Source organism: Oryctolagus cuniculus, chromosome 4 (assembly GCF_051225735.1).
Source record: "Oryctolagus cuniculus isolate XC-2025 breed Fujian yellow rabbit chromosome 4, ASM5122573v1, whole genome shotgun sequence".
Lineage (NCBI taxonomy): Eukaryota > Metazoa > Chordata > Mammalia > Lagomorpha > Leporidae > Oryctolagus > Oryctolagus cuniculus.
Genome location: NC_142870.1, coordinates 169,410,399 through 169,427,902, shown reverse-complemented (window position 1 = coordinate 169,427,902; position 17,504 = coordinate 169,410,399). Strand labels below are relative to the sequence as shown.

Below are 17,504 nucleotides of genomic sequence, written 5' to 3'. Positions count from 1 at the left end.
CTTGTCTTGTCTGCTTGTCAATTCCTCTTCCACGTGAGACAAAGACCCATGGTAATAATACCTGCCATGTGGGATGCTGGCCACAGCACCGCTTTTTCTTTTTTTTTTTTTTTTGATGAGCTTGTTCACATATCATAATTAAAAAAGAAAAAAAATTACCCAACAGGTTCAGCTCAGGGATTTCTGGATATTCATCAAGTTATGAGACAATCACCCAATTCCGGAGCATTCTTATTTACCAAAATGAAAATCCCTAGCATTGACTCCCACCTCCCCCTAATCCCTGGCAACCATGAAGCCCTTGGCCTCTATCTCCCTGCTCAGGGCATCACAGAGAGGTCTGGCTTCTTTCACCTAACATGTTCTTGAACTCGTCCATACTTCAAATACATCAACACGGCCTTGTTGTGGCTGAACAATATCCCACTGTGGGGATATCTGTTTATGTGGCCATCAGGCGGGGACACTCATGAATAATGCTGTTATGAGATTCCTGCGCCTGGCTTTCGCATGGGCTTGTCTTCAGTTCCCTTGGACAGATACAGAGGGGCAGTGCTGGGCTCTGCTGGACACTAGAAGTGTCACACTGTGCTCATGTCTGTGGCAACTGTGAATCCCACCAGCCATGGGGGTCTCAACTTCTCCACAGCTGTGCCAGTACCTGTTGTGTTCCTTAGTCTTGGCTGTCAGCTCCAAAAAATAAAAATAATATTTGAAAGGCAGAGTTCCAGAATCTTCCACCTGCTGGTCTAGTTCCCAGATGGCCGCAACAGCTGCAGTTGGGCCAGGCTGAAGCCAGGGGCTTCATCTGGGTCCTCCACTTGAGTAACATGGACCCAAGCACTCGAGCCATCTTCTACTGCTTTTCGCAGGCCAGTAGCAGGGAGCTGGATCCATGCCCATACAGGATGCTGGTTATAACGTAGGCCCCAGCAGCATGCCACTGATGGGGGGGCGGGGGGCATCCTTCCAACTCTGAGCCCTATCAAGCTCATCTGTTCCAGCTGGAAGAGCATGGAGGATGAGCTCCTGATCTTTTCTAGAACTTTCTGTGTACTTTTCTTGACACTGGGTCCTGCCTCATTTTATCAACACCTCTCAGGGCTTTGAGAGGATTAAGGAGGAAAAGCTTCTCCCCTCTCCTCCAAAGAGCACATCCACCCAACTTTTGCATTCCTCAGAAGGTTTCCACTGTGTCCAGCCAGGGACAAACGGTAAATAGAAGTGAGGGGACTGGGAAAAAAGAGAATGGGGACCAACTGAAGAACCCCAGTTCTGTGCCTGAGTCTCTCGAGAACCCACCTATCCAAGTGTGTCAATCTTGGAGGTTATCAATGAGGTAAACACTGTTTAAAAAAAAACATGGCTGGTGCCGTGGCTCACTAGGCTAATCCTCCACCTGTGGTACCGGCACCCTGGGTTCTAGTCCCGGTTGGGGTGCTGGTTCTGTCCCGGTTGCTCCTCTTCCAGGCCAGCTCTCTGCTGTGGCCCGGGAAGGCAGTGGAGGATGGCCCAGGTGCTTGGGCCCTGCACCCCATGGGAGACCAGGAGGAAGCACATGGCTCCTGGCTTCGGATCGGCGCAGCGTGCAGGCCACAACACACCAGCCATAGTGGCCACTTGAGAGGTGAACCAACGGAAAAAGGAAGACCTTTCTCTCTCTCTAACTCTACCTGTCAAAAAAAAAAAAAAAATCGTTTTTATTGTTCACTCCCCATATGGCCACAACAACCCAGGAGCCAGGAACTCCATCCGGGATTCCCACGTGGGTGGCAGAAACCCATAGACTTGGGCCATCATCTTGCCTTCCCAGGTACACTAGCAGGGACTGGGAGCAAAGGGGATGCAAGCCCAGTACTCCAGTGGGGATGCAGGAATCCCAAGCAGTGGGCCAACCCACCGTGCCACAGCGCACGCCTGGCAAGTGCTACTGTTCACGCTCAAAGTCAACCAGCGCTGTGGCGCAGTGGACTAACGCCCTGGCCTGAAGCACCGGCATCCCATATAGGCGCCGGTTCTAGTCTCGGCTGCTCCTCTTCCAATCCAGCTCTCTGCTGTGACCTGGGAAAGCAGAAGAAGATGGCCCAAGCCCTTGGGCCCCTGCACCCGTGTGGGAGACTGGAGGAAGCTCCTGGCTTTGGATCGGCACAGCTCTGGCCGTAGCAGCCATTTGGGGAGTGAACCAGCAGATGGAAGACCTCTCTGTTTCTCCTTCTCATTGTCTGTAACTCTCTCAAATAAATAAATCTTAAAAAAGATTTCCAAATCTCCCCCAAACTCCACACGTTCAGGTGATGGCAGGAAAGGCCTCGTGAGGGAGAAACCTTCTGGAAGGTAGTGGAATCTGCTGTGGTCTCTGCTTTGCCAGATCCTGGAGTCCAAGGTCAAACCTGAGGATGCAGATCAGGAGCGCTGGGCGCAATGCGGGACAAAGTTCACTTCCAGGGAAGGACCAAGCCCAACGGGAAATTCTGAAAGTGCCGAGCTGGAACACACCTGTCTCCACCTGGCACTTCCAGGGGCCCAGGCCCAGCACATCACTGCCCACCCCAGGACCCACGCCTTCAACCCAGGCAGAGGTTCTGAGGCGTTTAACATAGATGGGCTGTGGCAGGGGATCATGGTACATGGGGAACCACACACCGTACCTGCCATTCTAAAGGGCTGCCGGCAGAGCCGGGGCTATGGCACAGCAGGTCGAAGCCACAGCCTGCAGCACATGGGCTCTGGTTCAAGTCCCTGCTGCTCTACTCTGATACAACTTTGTTAATGCACCTGGGAAAGCAGCAGAGGATGCCCCGAGACCTTGAGCCCCTGCACCCACAAGAGATCTGGAAGAAGCTCCTGGCTCTGGCCTGGCCCAGCCCCCGTTGTTGTGGCCATTTGGAGAGTAAATCAGTGGATGGAAGATCACTCTCTATCTCTGCCTTTCAAATAAAATAAATCTTTTATATATATATATATACACACACACACACACACATATCTCGCTCTACTTTTTTTTATTTATTTTTTTGACAGGCAGAGTGGACAGTGAGAGAGAGAGACAGAGAGAAAGGTCTTCCTTTTTTTCTGTTGGTTCACCCTCCAATGGCCGCCGCGGCCAGCGCGCTGCGGCCGGCGCACCGCGCTGATCCGGTGGCAGGAGCCAGGAGCCAGGTGCTTTTCCTGGTCTCCCATGGGGTGCAGGGCCCAAGCACCTGGGCCATCCTCCACTGCACTCCCGGGCCACAGCAGAGAGCTGGCCTGGAAGAGGGGCAACGGGGACAGAATCCAGCGCCCCAACCAGGACTAGAACGTGGTGTGCCGGCGCCACTAGGTGGAGGATTAGCCTATTGAGCCGCTGCGCCAGCCCTCGCTCTACTTTTTAATTTAAAATTTTTTAAATTTTTTTTTATTTTTTTGACAGGCAGAGTGGACAGTGAGAAAGAGACAGAGAGAAAGGTCTTCCTTTGCCGTTGGTTCACCCTCCAATGGTCGCCGCGGCCAGTGCACCACGCTGATCCAAAGGCAGGAGCCAGGTGCTTCTCCTGGTCTTCCATGGGGTGCAGGGCCCAAGGACTTGAGCCATCCTCCACTGCACTCCCGGGCCACAGCAGAGAGCTGGCCTGGAAGAGGGGCAACTGGGACAGAATCCAGCGCCCCAACCGGGACTAGAACCCTGTGTGCCGGCGTCACAAGGCGGAGAATTAGCCTAGTGAGCCGCAGCGCCGGCAAAAATTTTTAAATTTAAAATTAAAAAAACCTTCCATTTGAAAATTAGAATTACACCAGAGAAGGGGAAGACAGATGGACAGAGAGAGAGAGAGTCTTCTATCCACTGGCTCGCTCCCCAAATAGCCAGCCACTGGGCTGCTCGCTCCCCAAACAGGCAGAGCTGGGCTGATCCAAAGCCAGGAGCTTCTTCCAGGTCTTCCAAGCAGATGCAGAGGCCCAAGTGCTTGGTCCATCTTCCATTGCTTTCCGAGGCCATAAGCAGGGAGCTGGATAGGAAGAGGAGCAGCCAGGACTCGAACCGGTGCTGCAGGCAGAAGCTTAGCCTACAAGCCTCCTTCGCCAGAATGCCCACCCACTTGACAACAGTGTTGGGGCCCAATCTGCCCCCTGCCAAAAGGCAAGCTCCCCCTCCAGTCCCTTCTGGGCACCAGGCGCAGGGCACACCCCCTTACTCACACCAGACTCAAAGACCACGCAGACACAGCATGTCCATGGAAAAACCCTCTTGTTTATTTGATTCAACAAAAATAAAATAAGCTGCATAGGAACAATTTTAAAGTCCAGAGAGACAGCAACTTCGTTTTACGGCTGCGGTAGCTGATACAGCATCTCCTTGCTACCCTGCGCAGCCTTCTCTGTGGACCACAGCGATACATTCAGAAACCTGTTAGCGAACACAGGAGTTTTTGAACACTTTCCCACTGGTTCTCGCCTGTTCATTGCCTGTCATGCCTGTGGCCTACAACAGTAACCATCGTGATGCAAAATGCAAAAGGAAAATCCCAAGAGGAAAAAAAAAAAAACAAAAATGAAAACCAACACCAAACAAACAAAAACCCACTTCCGCCTAAAGGTTTGGGGTGAAGTCTTCATTCTTCACCCAGTGGCGAGAGGCAGCCAGCGGCACCCCAGGAGCCCACAGCCGGGACTGTCACTCAGCTGGTGCCTAAGCCTTGAATCACATCTGCCCTTGCACAATCAACAAAAGTTCAAGATTTTCTATGAGCACCAGGCAGCAAGCCCTTGTTGATTTCCCCAAGTCTGGATTTACTTTCCTTTAAAAAAAAAAAAAAAAAAAAAAAAAAAAGGCAGACTCAACCGAGCCACACGTTCTATCTTCAAAAATTAAAGCATCTTTTTGCCCAGGCATGAGAGCTAATGGGACATACTGAGCGAGATTCATAAAAAAATACTAACAACCCTCCCCCCACCCCAAGTACACCTATCATGCTAGTTAAAAACATCCCTCACCCACCCACCCTCACCTGCATTGACTTTAGAGGAAAAGACATCTTACCACCCTGCAAACAAGGGAACGCCAGAAGTGTGTCTGCAGACAACTACACAGACGGCTAGGAACATGGGGCATGATGCCAACGCTGGTTTTCTAAGTAAACACTCTGCTACACACGTCAACATTCAGCCAGTGTGCTCTGAGAGAGAGCCTTAAGAAAAAGACTACCTGAGTTTTGTAAGTTAATACAATCATTAAAAGGAGGTCTAAGACCGTGTGGGTACACAAAACGTTTAGAACCATTACTGGTTACATGATGACGGAAAACGCCCCACAAGGCTGGCTTGTTAATAACCCGTAAGATCGGTTTTCAAAATAGACATCATTGAGGTATTTCTCCAATAAACCCAACTGCTGATACCGACAGTGGTCTCGGGACCCTCTCTCCAATCAAAACCAAATGTGACCTGGGGAGGGGGAGGAGGAGGAAGAGGAGGAAGAGGAGGAGAAGGAGGCAGAGGGCTGTCAATACAGTATTTTCTGGTAATGTGCTTTTCGACTTTTCTCAAGTATTTAATAAACAAGGAAAACAAAAAACAAAACAAAAACCCGTCAATGTGTTTACCTTTGGTAGAAAAACAAATTAGCAACAAAACAAAGGAGTGACAGGAGCTTCCCCGGGCACCGCACGTGCTGGGTGCGGCAGCCTGCACATACAATCAAGAAGTCAAAAGGATGCTCATTCCCTTCCCACAGTGGGTGCTGCCGACAACTAGCCCTGCGACGCTGTGGACAATCAAACAGATAAAATATTCTTCTCTTCAAGAGAAAGACCTAAAGGTCCTTATTTCTAAGTCCTCCAACAGAGCAGACGGACCAGTAGTTTCTTAGCACTGAATGGAAATGGGAATGGTGTGAATTATTATTGTTTTTTGGGGGAGGTGGGGACTTACAGATTATTGGATTTATGACTCCTGACACTTCTCCTGGGACAAGTCAGTTCTAGACTCAAGCAAACGTCTCTTCTTCTAAGAGGTAGATTCCAGCTCCCACTCACTGCTCACGGGATAAATACTACTCCTTTTGAGACCCATCGGATGCTAACATGAGGTAGGTGACTTTTGCCAACAGTGAGGTAGATCGAGACAAACACAGTGGCATGGGAGTGCTGAGTCCCGTGCACCTGGCCTGCAGGAAGCCAGGGAGAAGGCGGCGCGGGCTGGGAGGTTCCAGCTCTGTGACATCATCATGTGTGGGTACAAACACTTCGACTTTTATACAGCCCCAGACTGTTGGAAATGTAAAGAGTGTTGTCTTAAATAAATACCCTAAATACTTTTTTGGCACCATTGTATTATTATTATTATTTATTATTTTTAAAGCAACAGAAAAACAAGCCTAAAACTTTGGCATCTCTTTCAACTATCTATCAGAACACAGCATCTTAAAATCTTCAGAAAAGGAAGACCACACATACGCAATAGTATTCTGTGGCTTCAAGCCTAAAAGAGTTCGTTCCTCAAATCCTTAAGCTTTGGCTTAACTAGACTAAAACAGACTGAGCGGGTCTCCGGCTATCCCCTGCAACTCCACAGGCTGTCTCTTCTGGCAACTTTTTTGGCCCAACACATAATTTACGGTACTCTTGTTGTATGCCCTCCTCTCCTCCCCGCAAGTAAGTTAGACTTAAAGGGTATGGATTGAGGAGTCAGTGCACTCGGGGTACAGCCTGGGGCCCTGGGCTCCATCACTTTGCCAGCCACAATAGAGCATGGATTCCAAGACAGGACTGCTTCCCGTGGCCAAAGCCACAGAGAAGGAATCTGTTGCTCTTAAGACATTATGAAATGCTAAGCCGGTGTCAACCAAAGAGCCGCTACCTAAGGGTGAGATTTCAAACCTGATCCAACGGGCAGCTCCACACATCCACTGCTGTCATATCCCACCCCTGCCACCTGACCCGATCTGAGCCACCCAGGGCCGACAGGGTCTCGCTCTCCAGGCTCATCCCAGCATCACCCATAATGGGCAGGAGGCAGGTGCTGAAATGCAAGTATCCTCAATACCCTCTCTCTCCAGGGAGCACCAAACCCTGGCTCTTCCCACCTTGTCTTCATGTGGACTAGTCCACATCTCCAAAGTGCTTGGCACCTCCATCCCCGCTATGGGCCAACAGCTAATCTCAGACAGCCACAAGCGGCCAATGCTTTTTAAAAACAAAAACTTCCCAAATGCCACCACGCTTCCCAAATGCCAGCCGTGTAACCATCCTAAGTAGGGGAGCGGGACCACGAAGTGCAGGCACAGAGGCAGCATGTCTCGCCCTGACCGCTCACCCACCCACTGGCTTCGGGGGACCGCTGCACCTGCTCTGAGCTGCCACTCGTCCAGACCTGATCATTTCAGCCACCGAGCAGAACTCCCCCCACACAGCAGCGCTTAAGCATTGACAACTGTATCTTTGGTGTTCACAGGGCAATTCGTTGGACAATCAAGGGGCCGAGGACAAAGACCAGCACCAAGTCACTCAGAACTCAGAGGCAAAGATAAGGCAACTGAATAGGAACTGGGGGACAAGGCGCTTCCACTCAGCAGCTGAGTTCCTGCTGCCTCCCTTCTCATTTTGTGGGTCTCGGAAAACCTCACGTTAAAGCAGTGGGAAGAAGAAAGGGCAGCTTGAGGCGGGAGAGTGTAATGCCCAAAAAAAGTGGGTGGTCAACACAACCCAATGGACTCACTTCTTTGGGGGAATGACCAAAGCAGATCGCTCCACTTCTCAACGGACTCAGCGCACAGCAAACCACGTCCACTCCGCAACAGAAATCTCTCAGAAAAAAAACAGGAACCGAAACTGAAATTGATCCACCGGTCAGTGTGTTTACACAAGAGGACTCCCTAGGGACAGCACCTCTCGGTCCTCTGGGATTTGGTTCTCACTTCAGGATTTGGGGGAACGCAGGGACCCCTCTGGGTCCTGGGGGACACACTCGCAGCTGCGCCGGGGTCCCACCAGGGAGACCAGCCGAAGGCCAGAGCACCAGGTCGCGGGCCAGGTCCGGCGGTGGCAGCAGCAGCAGCCCACGGTCCTGCACTGGGCTTCCGTTTTCCTTCTTTGGTACCGAATCTAGATAGCACACCTTACACATTTCAGGTTCGGGAGCTGATTTGGTTTACAAACCATTTACATTCAAAGGCCTTGGGGGAGGGGGGCACGGTAACCACGGGTGCCCAGCGGAGGGTATGGGGCCGGGCCGATCATACGCATCATCCGACTCGCAGACTTCCTCTTTCCCTGAACTTCCAAAGCAGGAAGAAATTGTGCTTTTAAAATGAAAGTTCATCCATCCGTCTGCTCTTCGATAAGACAAGAAACTCCTGGCGCTACAGGAATGGAACAACATTCACCATGGGAGGCGGGAGGACCCCCGCCCTGCCCCTCTGCAGAGTCCACGTCTGGGGGGAGGGGGTTGCCTGGCTGGCTGACCCCTTCACAGCACAGGCGTGCCCACCCACAGTCCACGCCTGAAAACAGGGGCATCGCCCCCCTTCCTTGCTTCCGCCTAACTCCTTATGGCCCATAACAAAATAAGCATACTTCACTTCTGAGACTATGAATCCAAGGCCGAGCTAGATCGACTGTTCAGAAACCAACGTGTGGGGGGACAAGGTTTCCTGGGAGGCAGGGTGTCACGATCCGGGTGCACCCTCCCTCCCCCACCCCCCCGAAAACAGAGACCAGCCACCCTACAGCTCGCCGCTCGGGCTGCCGCTCTCGGCTGCCCAGCCACAGCCACCTCTCCTAGGGAACGAGCAAAGATGCTGAGGTAGACGAGGAAAACAGAGGAAGCGTTCTCTGCTGCAGCATTTTTTTAAAAAAAAGATTTTCCAGCAAGTTCAAAACCACACCACACAATCTAACCCCACAGAAACACAGAATTCTCGAGAACACACTCTATCCGTATGCAGTTTAAAATCCTATTTTTTCCAGTTTTATAGTTTTTTTTTAACTTAGTAGTTTTCTTGTATTTCCTTGGCTCAACCTACAGAATGCATCCCGTCACACACACACACACACACACACACGCACACGCACACCCAACAGCTGCAGGGCCAGTGTGCGCGCAGCCCGCCACGGCCCGGGCAGGTGTGAACCCGCGCAGGAGGGCCCCTGGGCCTGTCTGAGAAGGAAACATAGATCCATGAGGTAGATAGAAAGTGTCACTCCACAGGCTCCACCCCTGCGCAAAGGACACTGTTACATTCATCTGTAAAGAAATAAAGATGAGGTAAGAATCAACGCTGTACTTCTCTTGTTCTCTTTAGACAAAGAAAAGAAAAAATTTCCCTGAGATGGTTACTTCTTTGAAATTCAAAAACAGAGAGAGAGGGAGGGAGAGAGGAGATAGAGACAGACAGACACGCACGTGTGCACGCCCCCCCCCCCCAGCACGGAACCCGAGCCACTGCGATTAGAAAATGAGGATTCGATTGTTGCCGAAATCTACCACCACGATCATGCCGTCGGGGGTGATGGCAATGCCGGACGGGCGGTCCATCTGCCCGAAGCCGCTGCCCTGGGAGCCGAACTTGCACAGGAAGCTGCCGTTGGACTCAAACATCTGGACCCGGTGGTTCCTGGAATCGGCCACGACGATGCGCCCCTCCTGGTCCACGGCCACGCCCTGCGGGCGCAGGAACTGCCCGTTGCCCGTGCCCTCCGAGCCCAGGAAGCGCGCTGACTGGCAGTCGGGGTGGATGACCAGGAGCCGGTGGTTGTTGAAGTCGGTGACCACCAGGTGGCCCTCGTGGTTGAAGGCCACACCCCGCGGCGAGTCAAAGTGCTTCCAGAGGGCGCCCTCGAAGCCGTACTTATTCAGGAAGACCCCGTCGGGCCCGAACAGCTGGATCCGGTGGTTCCGGGTGTCTGAGACCAGGATCTTGCCCTCGGAGTTCACCGCCACGTCCCAAGGGTAGTTGAACTGCCCGTTCTTGGTGCCCTTCTCCCCGAACTTGAGCAGGAACTGGCCCTCGAAGGTGAAGATCTGGATGCGATGATTGTCCTTGTCGGCCACCACGATCCGGCGCGAGGCGTCGCAGGCCACGCCGGCGGGCCGGTCGAACTGCCCGGGCCGGGAGCCCAGGGTGCCGAACTTGTGGTGGAAGGAGCCGCAGGGCTTGAACACCTGGATGCGGTTGTTGCTGCGGTCGGCCACGATGATGTAGCCCTCCTTGTCGACGCTCACGCCCCAGGGGCGGCACAGCTTGCCGTCGCTGTCGCCCTCGCTGCCGAAGCTCAGGCCCGGGAGCCCGATGCCCACGTAGCTGCGGCCCGACTTGACCACCACCTTGAAGGGGCTGTTCTCGATGTGCTGGTTGCACATGGTCACCGACACCAGGTGCTCGCCCTCCAGCTGCGGCCGGTAGCTCACCACGTACGTCCCGTTCTGCTGGTCGCTCACCTCCGCGCCGAACAGGTTGCCGTCAGGGCCCAGGACCACGGCCGACATGAGGTCCCCTCCCGAGAGGCGCGGCTCACCGTCGTGGTCGTAGCCGATGACCGTGAACGAGGCCACCTTGCCCTGCAGGGCCCGCTTGAGGCCATCGCCGGTGGCCTTGGTGAGAGGCGCGAAGGCCCCACTGCTGACGAAGCCAAAGGACTTGATGGCCAGGTACAGGGCCTGGTCGGGGGGCGTGAACATGACGCGGTCGTCCTCCTGGGGCTGCAGCAGGCTGCGCACGGTCTTCAGCTCCTGCACCTGGGCCAGCATCCGGTCTCGGGCGAGCAGGATGTCCAGCGCCCTGCCCTCCTCCAGCACCTGCTGCACGGCGCTGATGGTGCTCTCCAGCTTGCTCAGGTGCTGCCGCAGCTTCTCCACCTGCAGGTACAGAGACTTGGCCTTCACCTGCCGGATCTTCTCCACCTGGGAAGAAAGGCGGAGAGAGAGGACAGAGGCTCAGCACCAGGCACCGCAAACGCGACTCCGGCGGGCAGGTCACGGGGGAACCCACGCCAAGGAGAACCGGACTGCGCCCCCCTCCCCAAACCCCAGCGTCCACATCCCGTATCAGAGCGTCTGGGTGCAGGTGTGTCCGGCTTCCTGTGGATGGGCCCCTGCCTGCCGCCCCCAACGAGGGAGATCCGGACTGAGTTCCCCACCACCAGCTCCAGCCTGGCCTGGCCTGAGCTGTTGCAGGCATTTGAGGGAGAGAATCAGCAGATGGAACATCGTGATCTCTTTCCTTCTGCCTTTCGAATAAACAAAATCGTTAAATAGTCAACTTGAAGGAAGAAGAAAACCCAGAGAAACAACAGCAGAGCAGAAGGGGCCGAGGGACCGTTCCAGGTTACAGAAGATGTCTGGTCAAAGACAAGGGCATTCAACACAGCAAACGATCCTGGAATGAAGGGGAGGGGGATAAGAGGGCTGCTTGGGGTCCTTGTTGAACCTTGACAATGGACAAAGGGTCCAAAATATTGGGCAAGGCTGGCACTGGGGCACAGCAGGTAAAGATGCCACCTGCAGCCAGCGGCATCCCGTATCAGGATGCTGGTTTGAGCCCTGGCTGCTCTGCTTCCAATCCAGCTCCCTAAGGAGCCTGAGAAACCAGCAGATGGTGAACCAAGTACAAGAGCCTCTGCCACCCATGCTGGTGGCCTGGCCTAGCCAAGGCTGCGGCTGGCATTAGGGGGAGTGACCCGGCAGATGGAAGAACTCCTGTCTTGGCATTTCTCTCTGTTGCTCTGCCTAACTATCTTTAAATTTAAAAAAAAAAAAAAAATTGAGAAAAATATTGTGTTTGTACTGATTATGTACAGGCATTTAAAAAATCATTGTTCCCTAAACAAAACGGTCTAACACAGCACAGCCATCTAGAAATGATGTAAAGTGCACGAAGAATGTGTGCAGCCCCATTTTACCAGGGACTTGTGTTTGCATGGGTTTTGGCATCTGTGTGTGGAGGGTGTCCCAGAACCAACCCCCATAGACAACCGTGTGTGTGTGTGTGTGTGTGTGTGGGTGGGTGGGTGGGTGAGAGAGAGAGAGAGAGAGAGAGAGAGGGAGAGAGAGGAGGGAGAGAGAGAGGGAGAGCTATCAGGCTCTAAAATCAGGATAAGCATTTTACAAAACACTGGTATCTGGGGGTGTCCTGCGGTCAGGTGAATCATTCATGTTATTAAACAATGGGCTGTGGGGCAGGTGCGCTGGATGGGGACAAATGAGAAAACAGATCACCCAGGCGGGGATGAGCGTGGCTTAGGCGACAGGGGTGGCTATGATGGCGGAGACAAAGAGGCCCAACCACAGGCGCTTCCCACGCACTGGGCCGCAAGGCCAGCCTGCACCACCAAGACTGAAGCTACTCAGATCTCTCTCCCACACACACACACACACACACAGGCGCACGGAGAGTACTGAGCCTCCATGCAGACAGCAAGCCCCGCCCTCACTTGTACTACTGCAGGGCGCAGTGCGACTCACGCACACGAACCGTAACGCCGACCTGCCAGCGCGATTCCCACCTCCGAGGTTCTCCGACCACAGATTCGGTGGAGTGAAAAAGTAATTGCCCGTGTTTTCCCATTCCAGTTCTCAACAACCTTCCTAACTAAGGGGGCAGGGTGCAGCTACCCCACCACCTCGGCTGCCCCACCGAGGGCCCCGACAACCGAGCACAGGTGCACCTCGGGGAGGCAGATTTCCCACTCACGCTCCTGCATCAGTCCATTCTGCAACCAGGACGTGGGCACACGGGGGGCCCCTGTGAGTCTGGAGAAGACAGACGCTTTGTCCCTCCCTCCGACTCCTGGCCAGACCTCCGCCCTTGGTTCTGACCCCTGAGTCACCCCAGAAGTAGCCGAGGGCACTGGCAGTTTATCAGGCACTACAACGAAGCGCAGCAGCCCTGCGCTCCTATAGCTGAATGTCCAATAACCCAGGGGACTCAAGAAAATGAGCCCAAGGCACAGACAGAAGCAGGCGGGAGGGTCAGAGAGAAGGGGAGCCCCCGCCCCGCACGGGGGCGAGCTGGCACAGCTGGAGGCAGGGTCCCGTGAGACGGCTGTGTCCGGCAGAAGTAAGCTTATGTTGGGGTCTATCAGGCAAACAGACACAGCCAAGTATACCAAGGAGAAGGCCCCTTCTTTGTCTTCCAAGCACACTTCACCTGGAGTCAAACTTGATTTCCTCCCTGCCCGCTCCCCCCACCCACAGAGTGCCTTAGAGAGGGGACGGGGGGGGGGGCAGCCTCCCGGGACGGGAGGCCACCAAGGGGAGAGCTGCAGAAGCCCCGCACACAATGGCCTTTTTCATCGGGACACGCAGGAGAGCAGGTCCGGGGCAGAGCTGCCCGCCGGGCTCAGCTTGCAGGCAGCGGCCCCTCTGGGTTACAATGAACGGTTGTGAGTGGCGTGAGGTGGGCAGGGCCACGAGGACATTGGGGTGTCTGCGAGCGACCGGCATGATGCCGAATGAGATCGGAGGTGAACCCTAGCCGCTGGCCAGATAGCAAGCAACTCGGCCACAGCCCCCCCCCGGAGGACACAGGCGGCAGGAAAGCAGTGGGGAGGCTGGTTAACGGGAAACTGGGACGGACAATCCGGGGTAGCCTTGGCAAGCCATGGGAGCACGGCGGCGGTTAGCCAAGGTCACCCCTACCTTCGCAGGACACGGAGATCAAAAGGACACAGTCACGGGAGGCGGGGCCCTGGGTGGGCACGAGGCGTCCCCCTCCCCTCCGGCTCAGGGACACGCACCAGAGAAGGAAAAGCGGCTGCAGACGTGGGTGGGGTGGCGCGGTCTCCCCAGCCGATTTTATCTCCACAGCACACCAGCGTGCTCGGCTCTCCTTCCTGCCCCGACAGGAAGAAAGGGCACGAACTCACCGCCCTCCCAAGTGGAAAACTGGTTTTCCACGGGGGTTCAGGAAGTGCGACCAGCCAGGACACCAAAAATAAGGCGCTTCCTACCAGGCTGCCCGCCTCCCCGGAACAACAGCTCTGATTGTGCGCGCAGGAGAGAGCCGGAGGCCCCTGCCCGGCTCGGCCTCGGAGCGCCTTCTGGAAGGCACCATGGCACCCACCATGCTCCAGGGGGCGCCCCAACGGCACAACCTGCATCTTCCCGCCCAGGGCCACTTCCGGGACAGCGACCCAGTGTTCCGCAGGCGGCAGCTGGCGGAGGGCGCGCCCGGCCCCCTTACCTTCCACAGCAGCTCGCACTCGCGCTCCTCCAGGGCCTTCTTGTGCCTTGCAGTGACGGCCTTCACCTCCGACTGAGCCACCTTTGCCTTCATCTCCACCTGTTCAGCCACAGTCTGGGCCTGCTCGATGCTCAGCTAGAAGAGCAAAACAACCTTGAGGCGTTGGCAAGACCAAACGCGCACACTGGCACCCCGCAGCCTAGTCCCCAGGCCACCTTCTTAGAAAGCAGGTGCACCCTCAGGGGAGACCCATACCTGTGCCAGGTAACCTCAGGGGTTTCCGGGAGGAGCTAGATTCCTCTGTAGGGGAACTGGCACTGTACTCTGGATGTCAGGACCAGGAAGGGACGCGGGGACACAGCGAAGCCACCACTCTCCCCGCCCTGGGCACCCTACAGGCCAGGTACACGGCACTCCTCACGCTAGCTGGTCATCCGTCACACTCTTGTTATGTCATTAGTAACACAGCTCGTCCCAATCAGAACCAACGCCAAGCTCACGCTGGGACTAGCACGGATGCGACACAGATGCTGTGGACAGAAGGTGGACGCTGCGTGCCAGAGACCATCCCCACAACCCCACCACGCACCCTCCTCGCACCAGCCCCAGCCAATCTGCCAGCCTAATCAGACGTATTACTGTTCATAAAAAATTAATCCAGACAGAAGGCCTGGTGTCTTCGTTAATATTACATGATGTGTCTTGAAAAGCCACAAGGATTTAAGGTACTGAAGTACTAAATCAGGGGTAACAAACTGGCTAATGGTGCAAGTTTTTCACATTAAAAAATAAATCTATTTGAAAGGCAGAGTGACAGTGAAGTAGAAAGAGAGAGAGAGAGAGAAAGCTTCCATCTGCTGCTTCATTCCTGAAATGGTCGTAACAGCTGGGGTTTGCCCCGGCCAAAGCCAGGAGCCAGCAACTCCATCCTGGTCTCCCACACGGATGTCAGGGGCCACCTTCCGTGGCTTTCCCAGGTGCATTAGCAGGGAGGTGGACTGGAAGCACAGCAGCCACGACTGAAACCAGCACGCTGATGCGGGAAGCTGATGCTGCCCCACAGTGAGCAAGTCACCAAATGAGGAGGGGCTCAGGGCCCGACCAGGCTTCGGAGCATTCTGGGTCAGCCATCACCCAGTGGGCCCTGGGCTGAGGGGGTTCTGGGTGTAGTACGGGGCTAAAACTGGGACGGTCCCGGCAAATCAGCCTGGCCAGCATCGCTCGGCCCGGGGAACCCAAGGTTCAAATCCCCTCCAAGCTTGGGGGGGAGGGGTAAATGCAGGGGAAGCGCGACCCCTGGCATGGTCTCGGCCCCCTTGGAACTCTGTCCCAGCCTTCGGGTCACGTTCCAGGCCTGGCCATGCCTCGTAGCGTACATGTGACAAAGTCTACCACCAAGGGGGCTGGCGCTGTCATGTCCTGGAGCTTGCAGGTGGGTGGGAAGCCCAGATACATTTCCTCCGTGTGGCCTGGCCCGACCTCCGAAATAGAAACCCACGTTGCAGTCAGGAACCAGGAACCGAGCCAGTGCTGTGCACGCTGGGTTAAGCCATCACTTGTGATGCAGGCGTATCTTACTGCATCCTAGTTGTTTGCCCATTTAGCTCCCTGTTAATGCACCTGAGAAGGGGGCAGAAGATGATGACCTAAGTATTTGGGCCCCAACCACCCACATGAGACCTGGAGGGAGTTCCTGGCGTTGGCCTGGCCAAGCCCTGGTTGTTGTGGCCATCTGGGGAGTCAAACAGCAGATGGAAGACTCTCTCTCATATGCTGTGCCTTTCTAACATATAAATAAATAAATCTTTAAAAAAAAGAGAGAGAGAGAGATCATCCAATAAACATGGTGCTCTAGAGAATAACTTAGTATCTTTTAGATGCTCAGGGATCTAATTTAATACTTCCAAGTTCAGGGTCTCGCTCAGGGCAGGTGAATCAGTGCATGCCAATTAGTATGGAGGAGTCTGAGGCCAAATCTCTTTCCAGGGAAAGACTACAGTTACCAATTAGTGATGGCTGCTCTGGAGGTCAGGGGTGGCACAGCCACCAGTATTTAAAGTGCCCTAATGGGGGCCGGCGCTGCGGCTCACTAGGCCACTCCTCCACCTAGCGGCGCCAGCATACCGGGTTCTAGTGCCGGTCGGGGCGCTGGATTCTGTCCCGGTTGCCCCTCTTCCAGGCCAGCTCTCTGCTGTGGCCCGGGAGTGCAGTGGAGGATGGCCCAAGTGCTTGGGCCCTGCACCCCATGGGAGACCAGGAGAGGCACCTGGCTCCTGCTTTCAGATCAGCACGGTGCACCGGCCGTAGCACGCCGGCCATTGGAGGGTGAACCAACAGCAAAGGAAGACCTTTCTCTCTGTCTCTTCTCTCACACTATCCACTCTGCCTGTCAAAAATAAATAAATAAATAAAAAATAAAGTGCCCTAATGGGGCCGGCGCTGAGGCGTAGCAGGTAAAGCCGCTGCCTACAATGCCAGCATCCCATGTGGGCACTGGTTCGAGTCCTGGGTAATGTGCCTGGGAAAGCAGCAGCAAATGGCTCAAGTGTTTGGGCCCCTGTTGCCCACTTGGGTGACCTGGAAGAAAGCACCTGGCTTTGGCCTGACCAAACCCTGGCTGTTGCAGCCATCTGGAGAGTGAAACAGCAGAGGGCAGCTCTCTGTCTCTTCCCCTCTCTGTGTGTTAACTCTTAAAATAAACAAATAATTCTTAAAAATAAAGTATCCTGCTGGTCAGTTATCAGAACACACTCCCAGGCCATCAGACTGGACACGGGAAGCTACTGCAATCTGGTCTCGATGGTACTTTTAAAAAACAAATATTTACTTACTTATTTATTTAAAAGAGTTACACAGAGAGAGAGAGAGAGAGAGAGGTCTTCCATCTGCTGGTTCATTCCCCAGATGGCCACACGGTCGGAGCTGCACCAATCCAAAGCCAGGAACTTCTTCCGGGTCTCCCATGTGTGTGCAGGGACCCAAGCACTTGGGCCATCTTCTACTGCTTTCCCAGGCCAAAGCAGGGAGCTGGTTTGGAAGTGGAGCAGCCAGGACTCAAACCGGCACCCATATGGGATGCCAGCACTGGCCCTGGTACTTTTTTTTTTTTTTTTTAAGATTTATTCTTATTTATTTGGAAGGTAAGAGTTACAGAGAGGGATCTTCCACCCCCTGGCTCACTCCACAAGTGGCCACAACGGCTGGGGCTGGGCCAGGTCAAAGCCCGGTGCTTCATCCGGGTTTCTCACATGGATGCAGAGGCCCAAGGACTTGGGCCATCACAGGTACCATTAGCAGAGAGATGGATTAGAAGTGGAGCAGCTGGGACTCGAACCAGAACCCCTGTGGGATG

General features: G+C 54.5%; 1 protein-coding gene across 1 annotated transcript in view; it reads right to left on the bottom strand.

The window, feature by feature from the left end:
- Positions 1–8,045: 8,045 nt before the first annotated feature.
- Positions 8,046–17,504, bottom strand: part of TRIM71 (tripartite motif containing 71) — a 59,926-nt gene continuing 50,467 nt past the window's right edge. Inside the window, exons 3-4 of the mRNA XM_051818534.3 lie at positions 14,153–14,287; positions 8,046–10,872 (exon numbers count right to left, since the gene is read on the bottom strand). Coding sequence (XP_051674494.2) covers positions 9,421–10,872; positions 14,153–14,287 — 1,587 coding nt within the window. The 3' untranslated portion in view covers positions 8,046–9,420. The remainder of the gene's footprint in view (positions 10,873–14,152; positions 14,288–17,504) is intronic.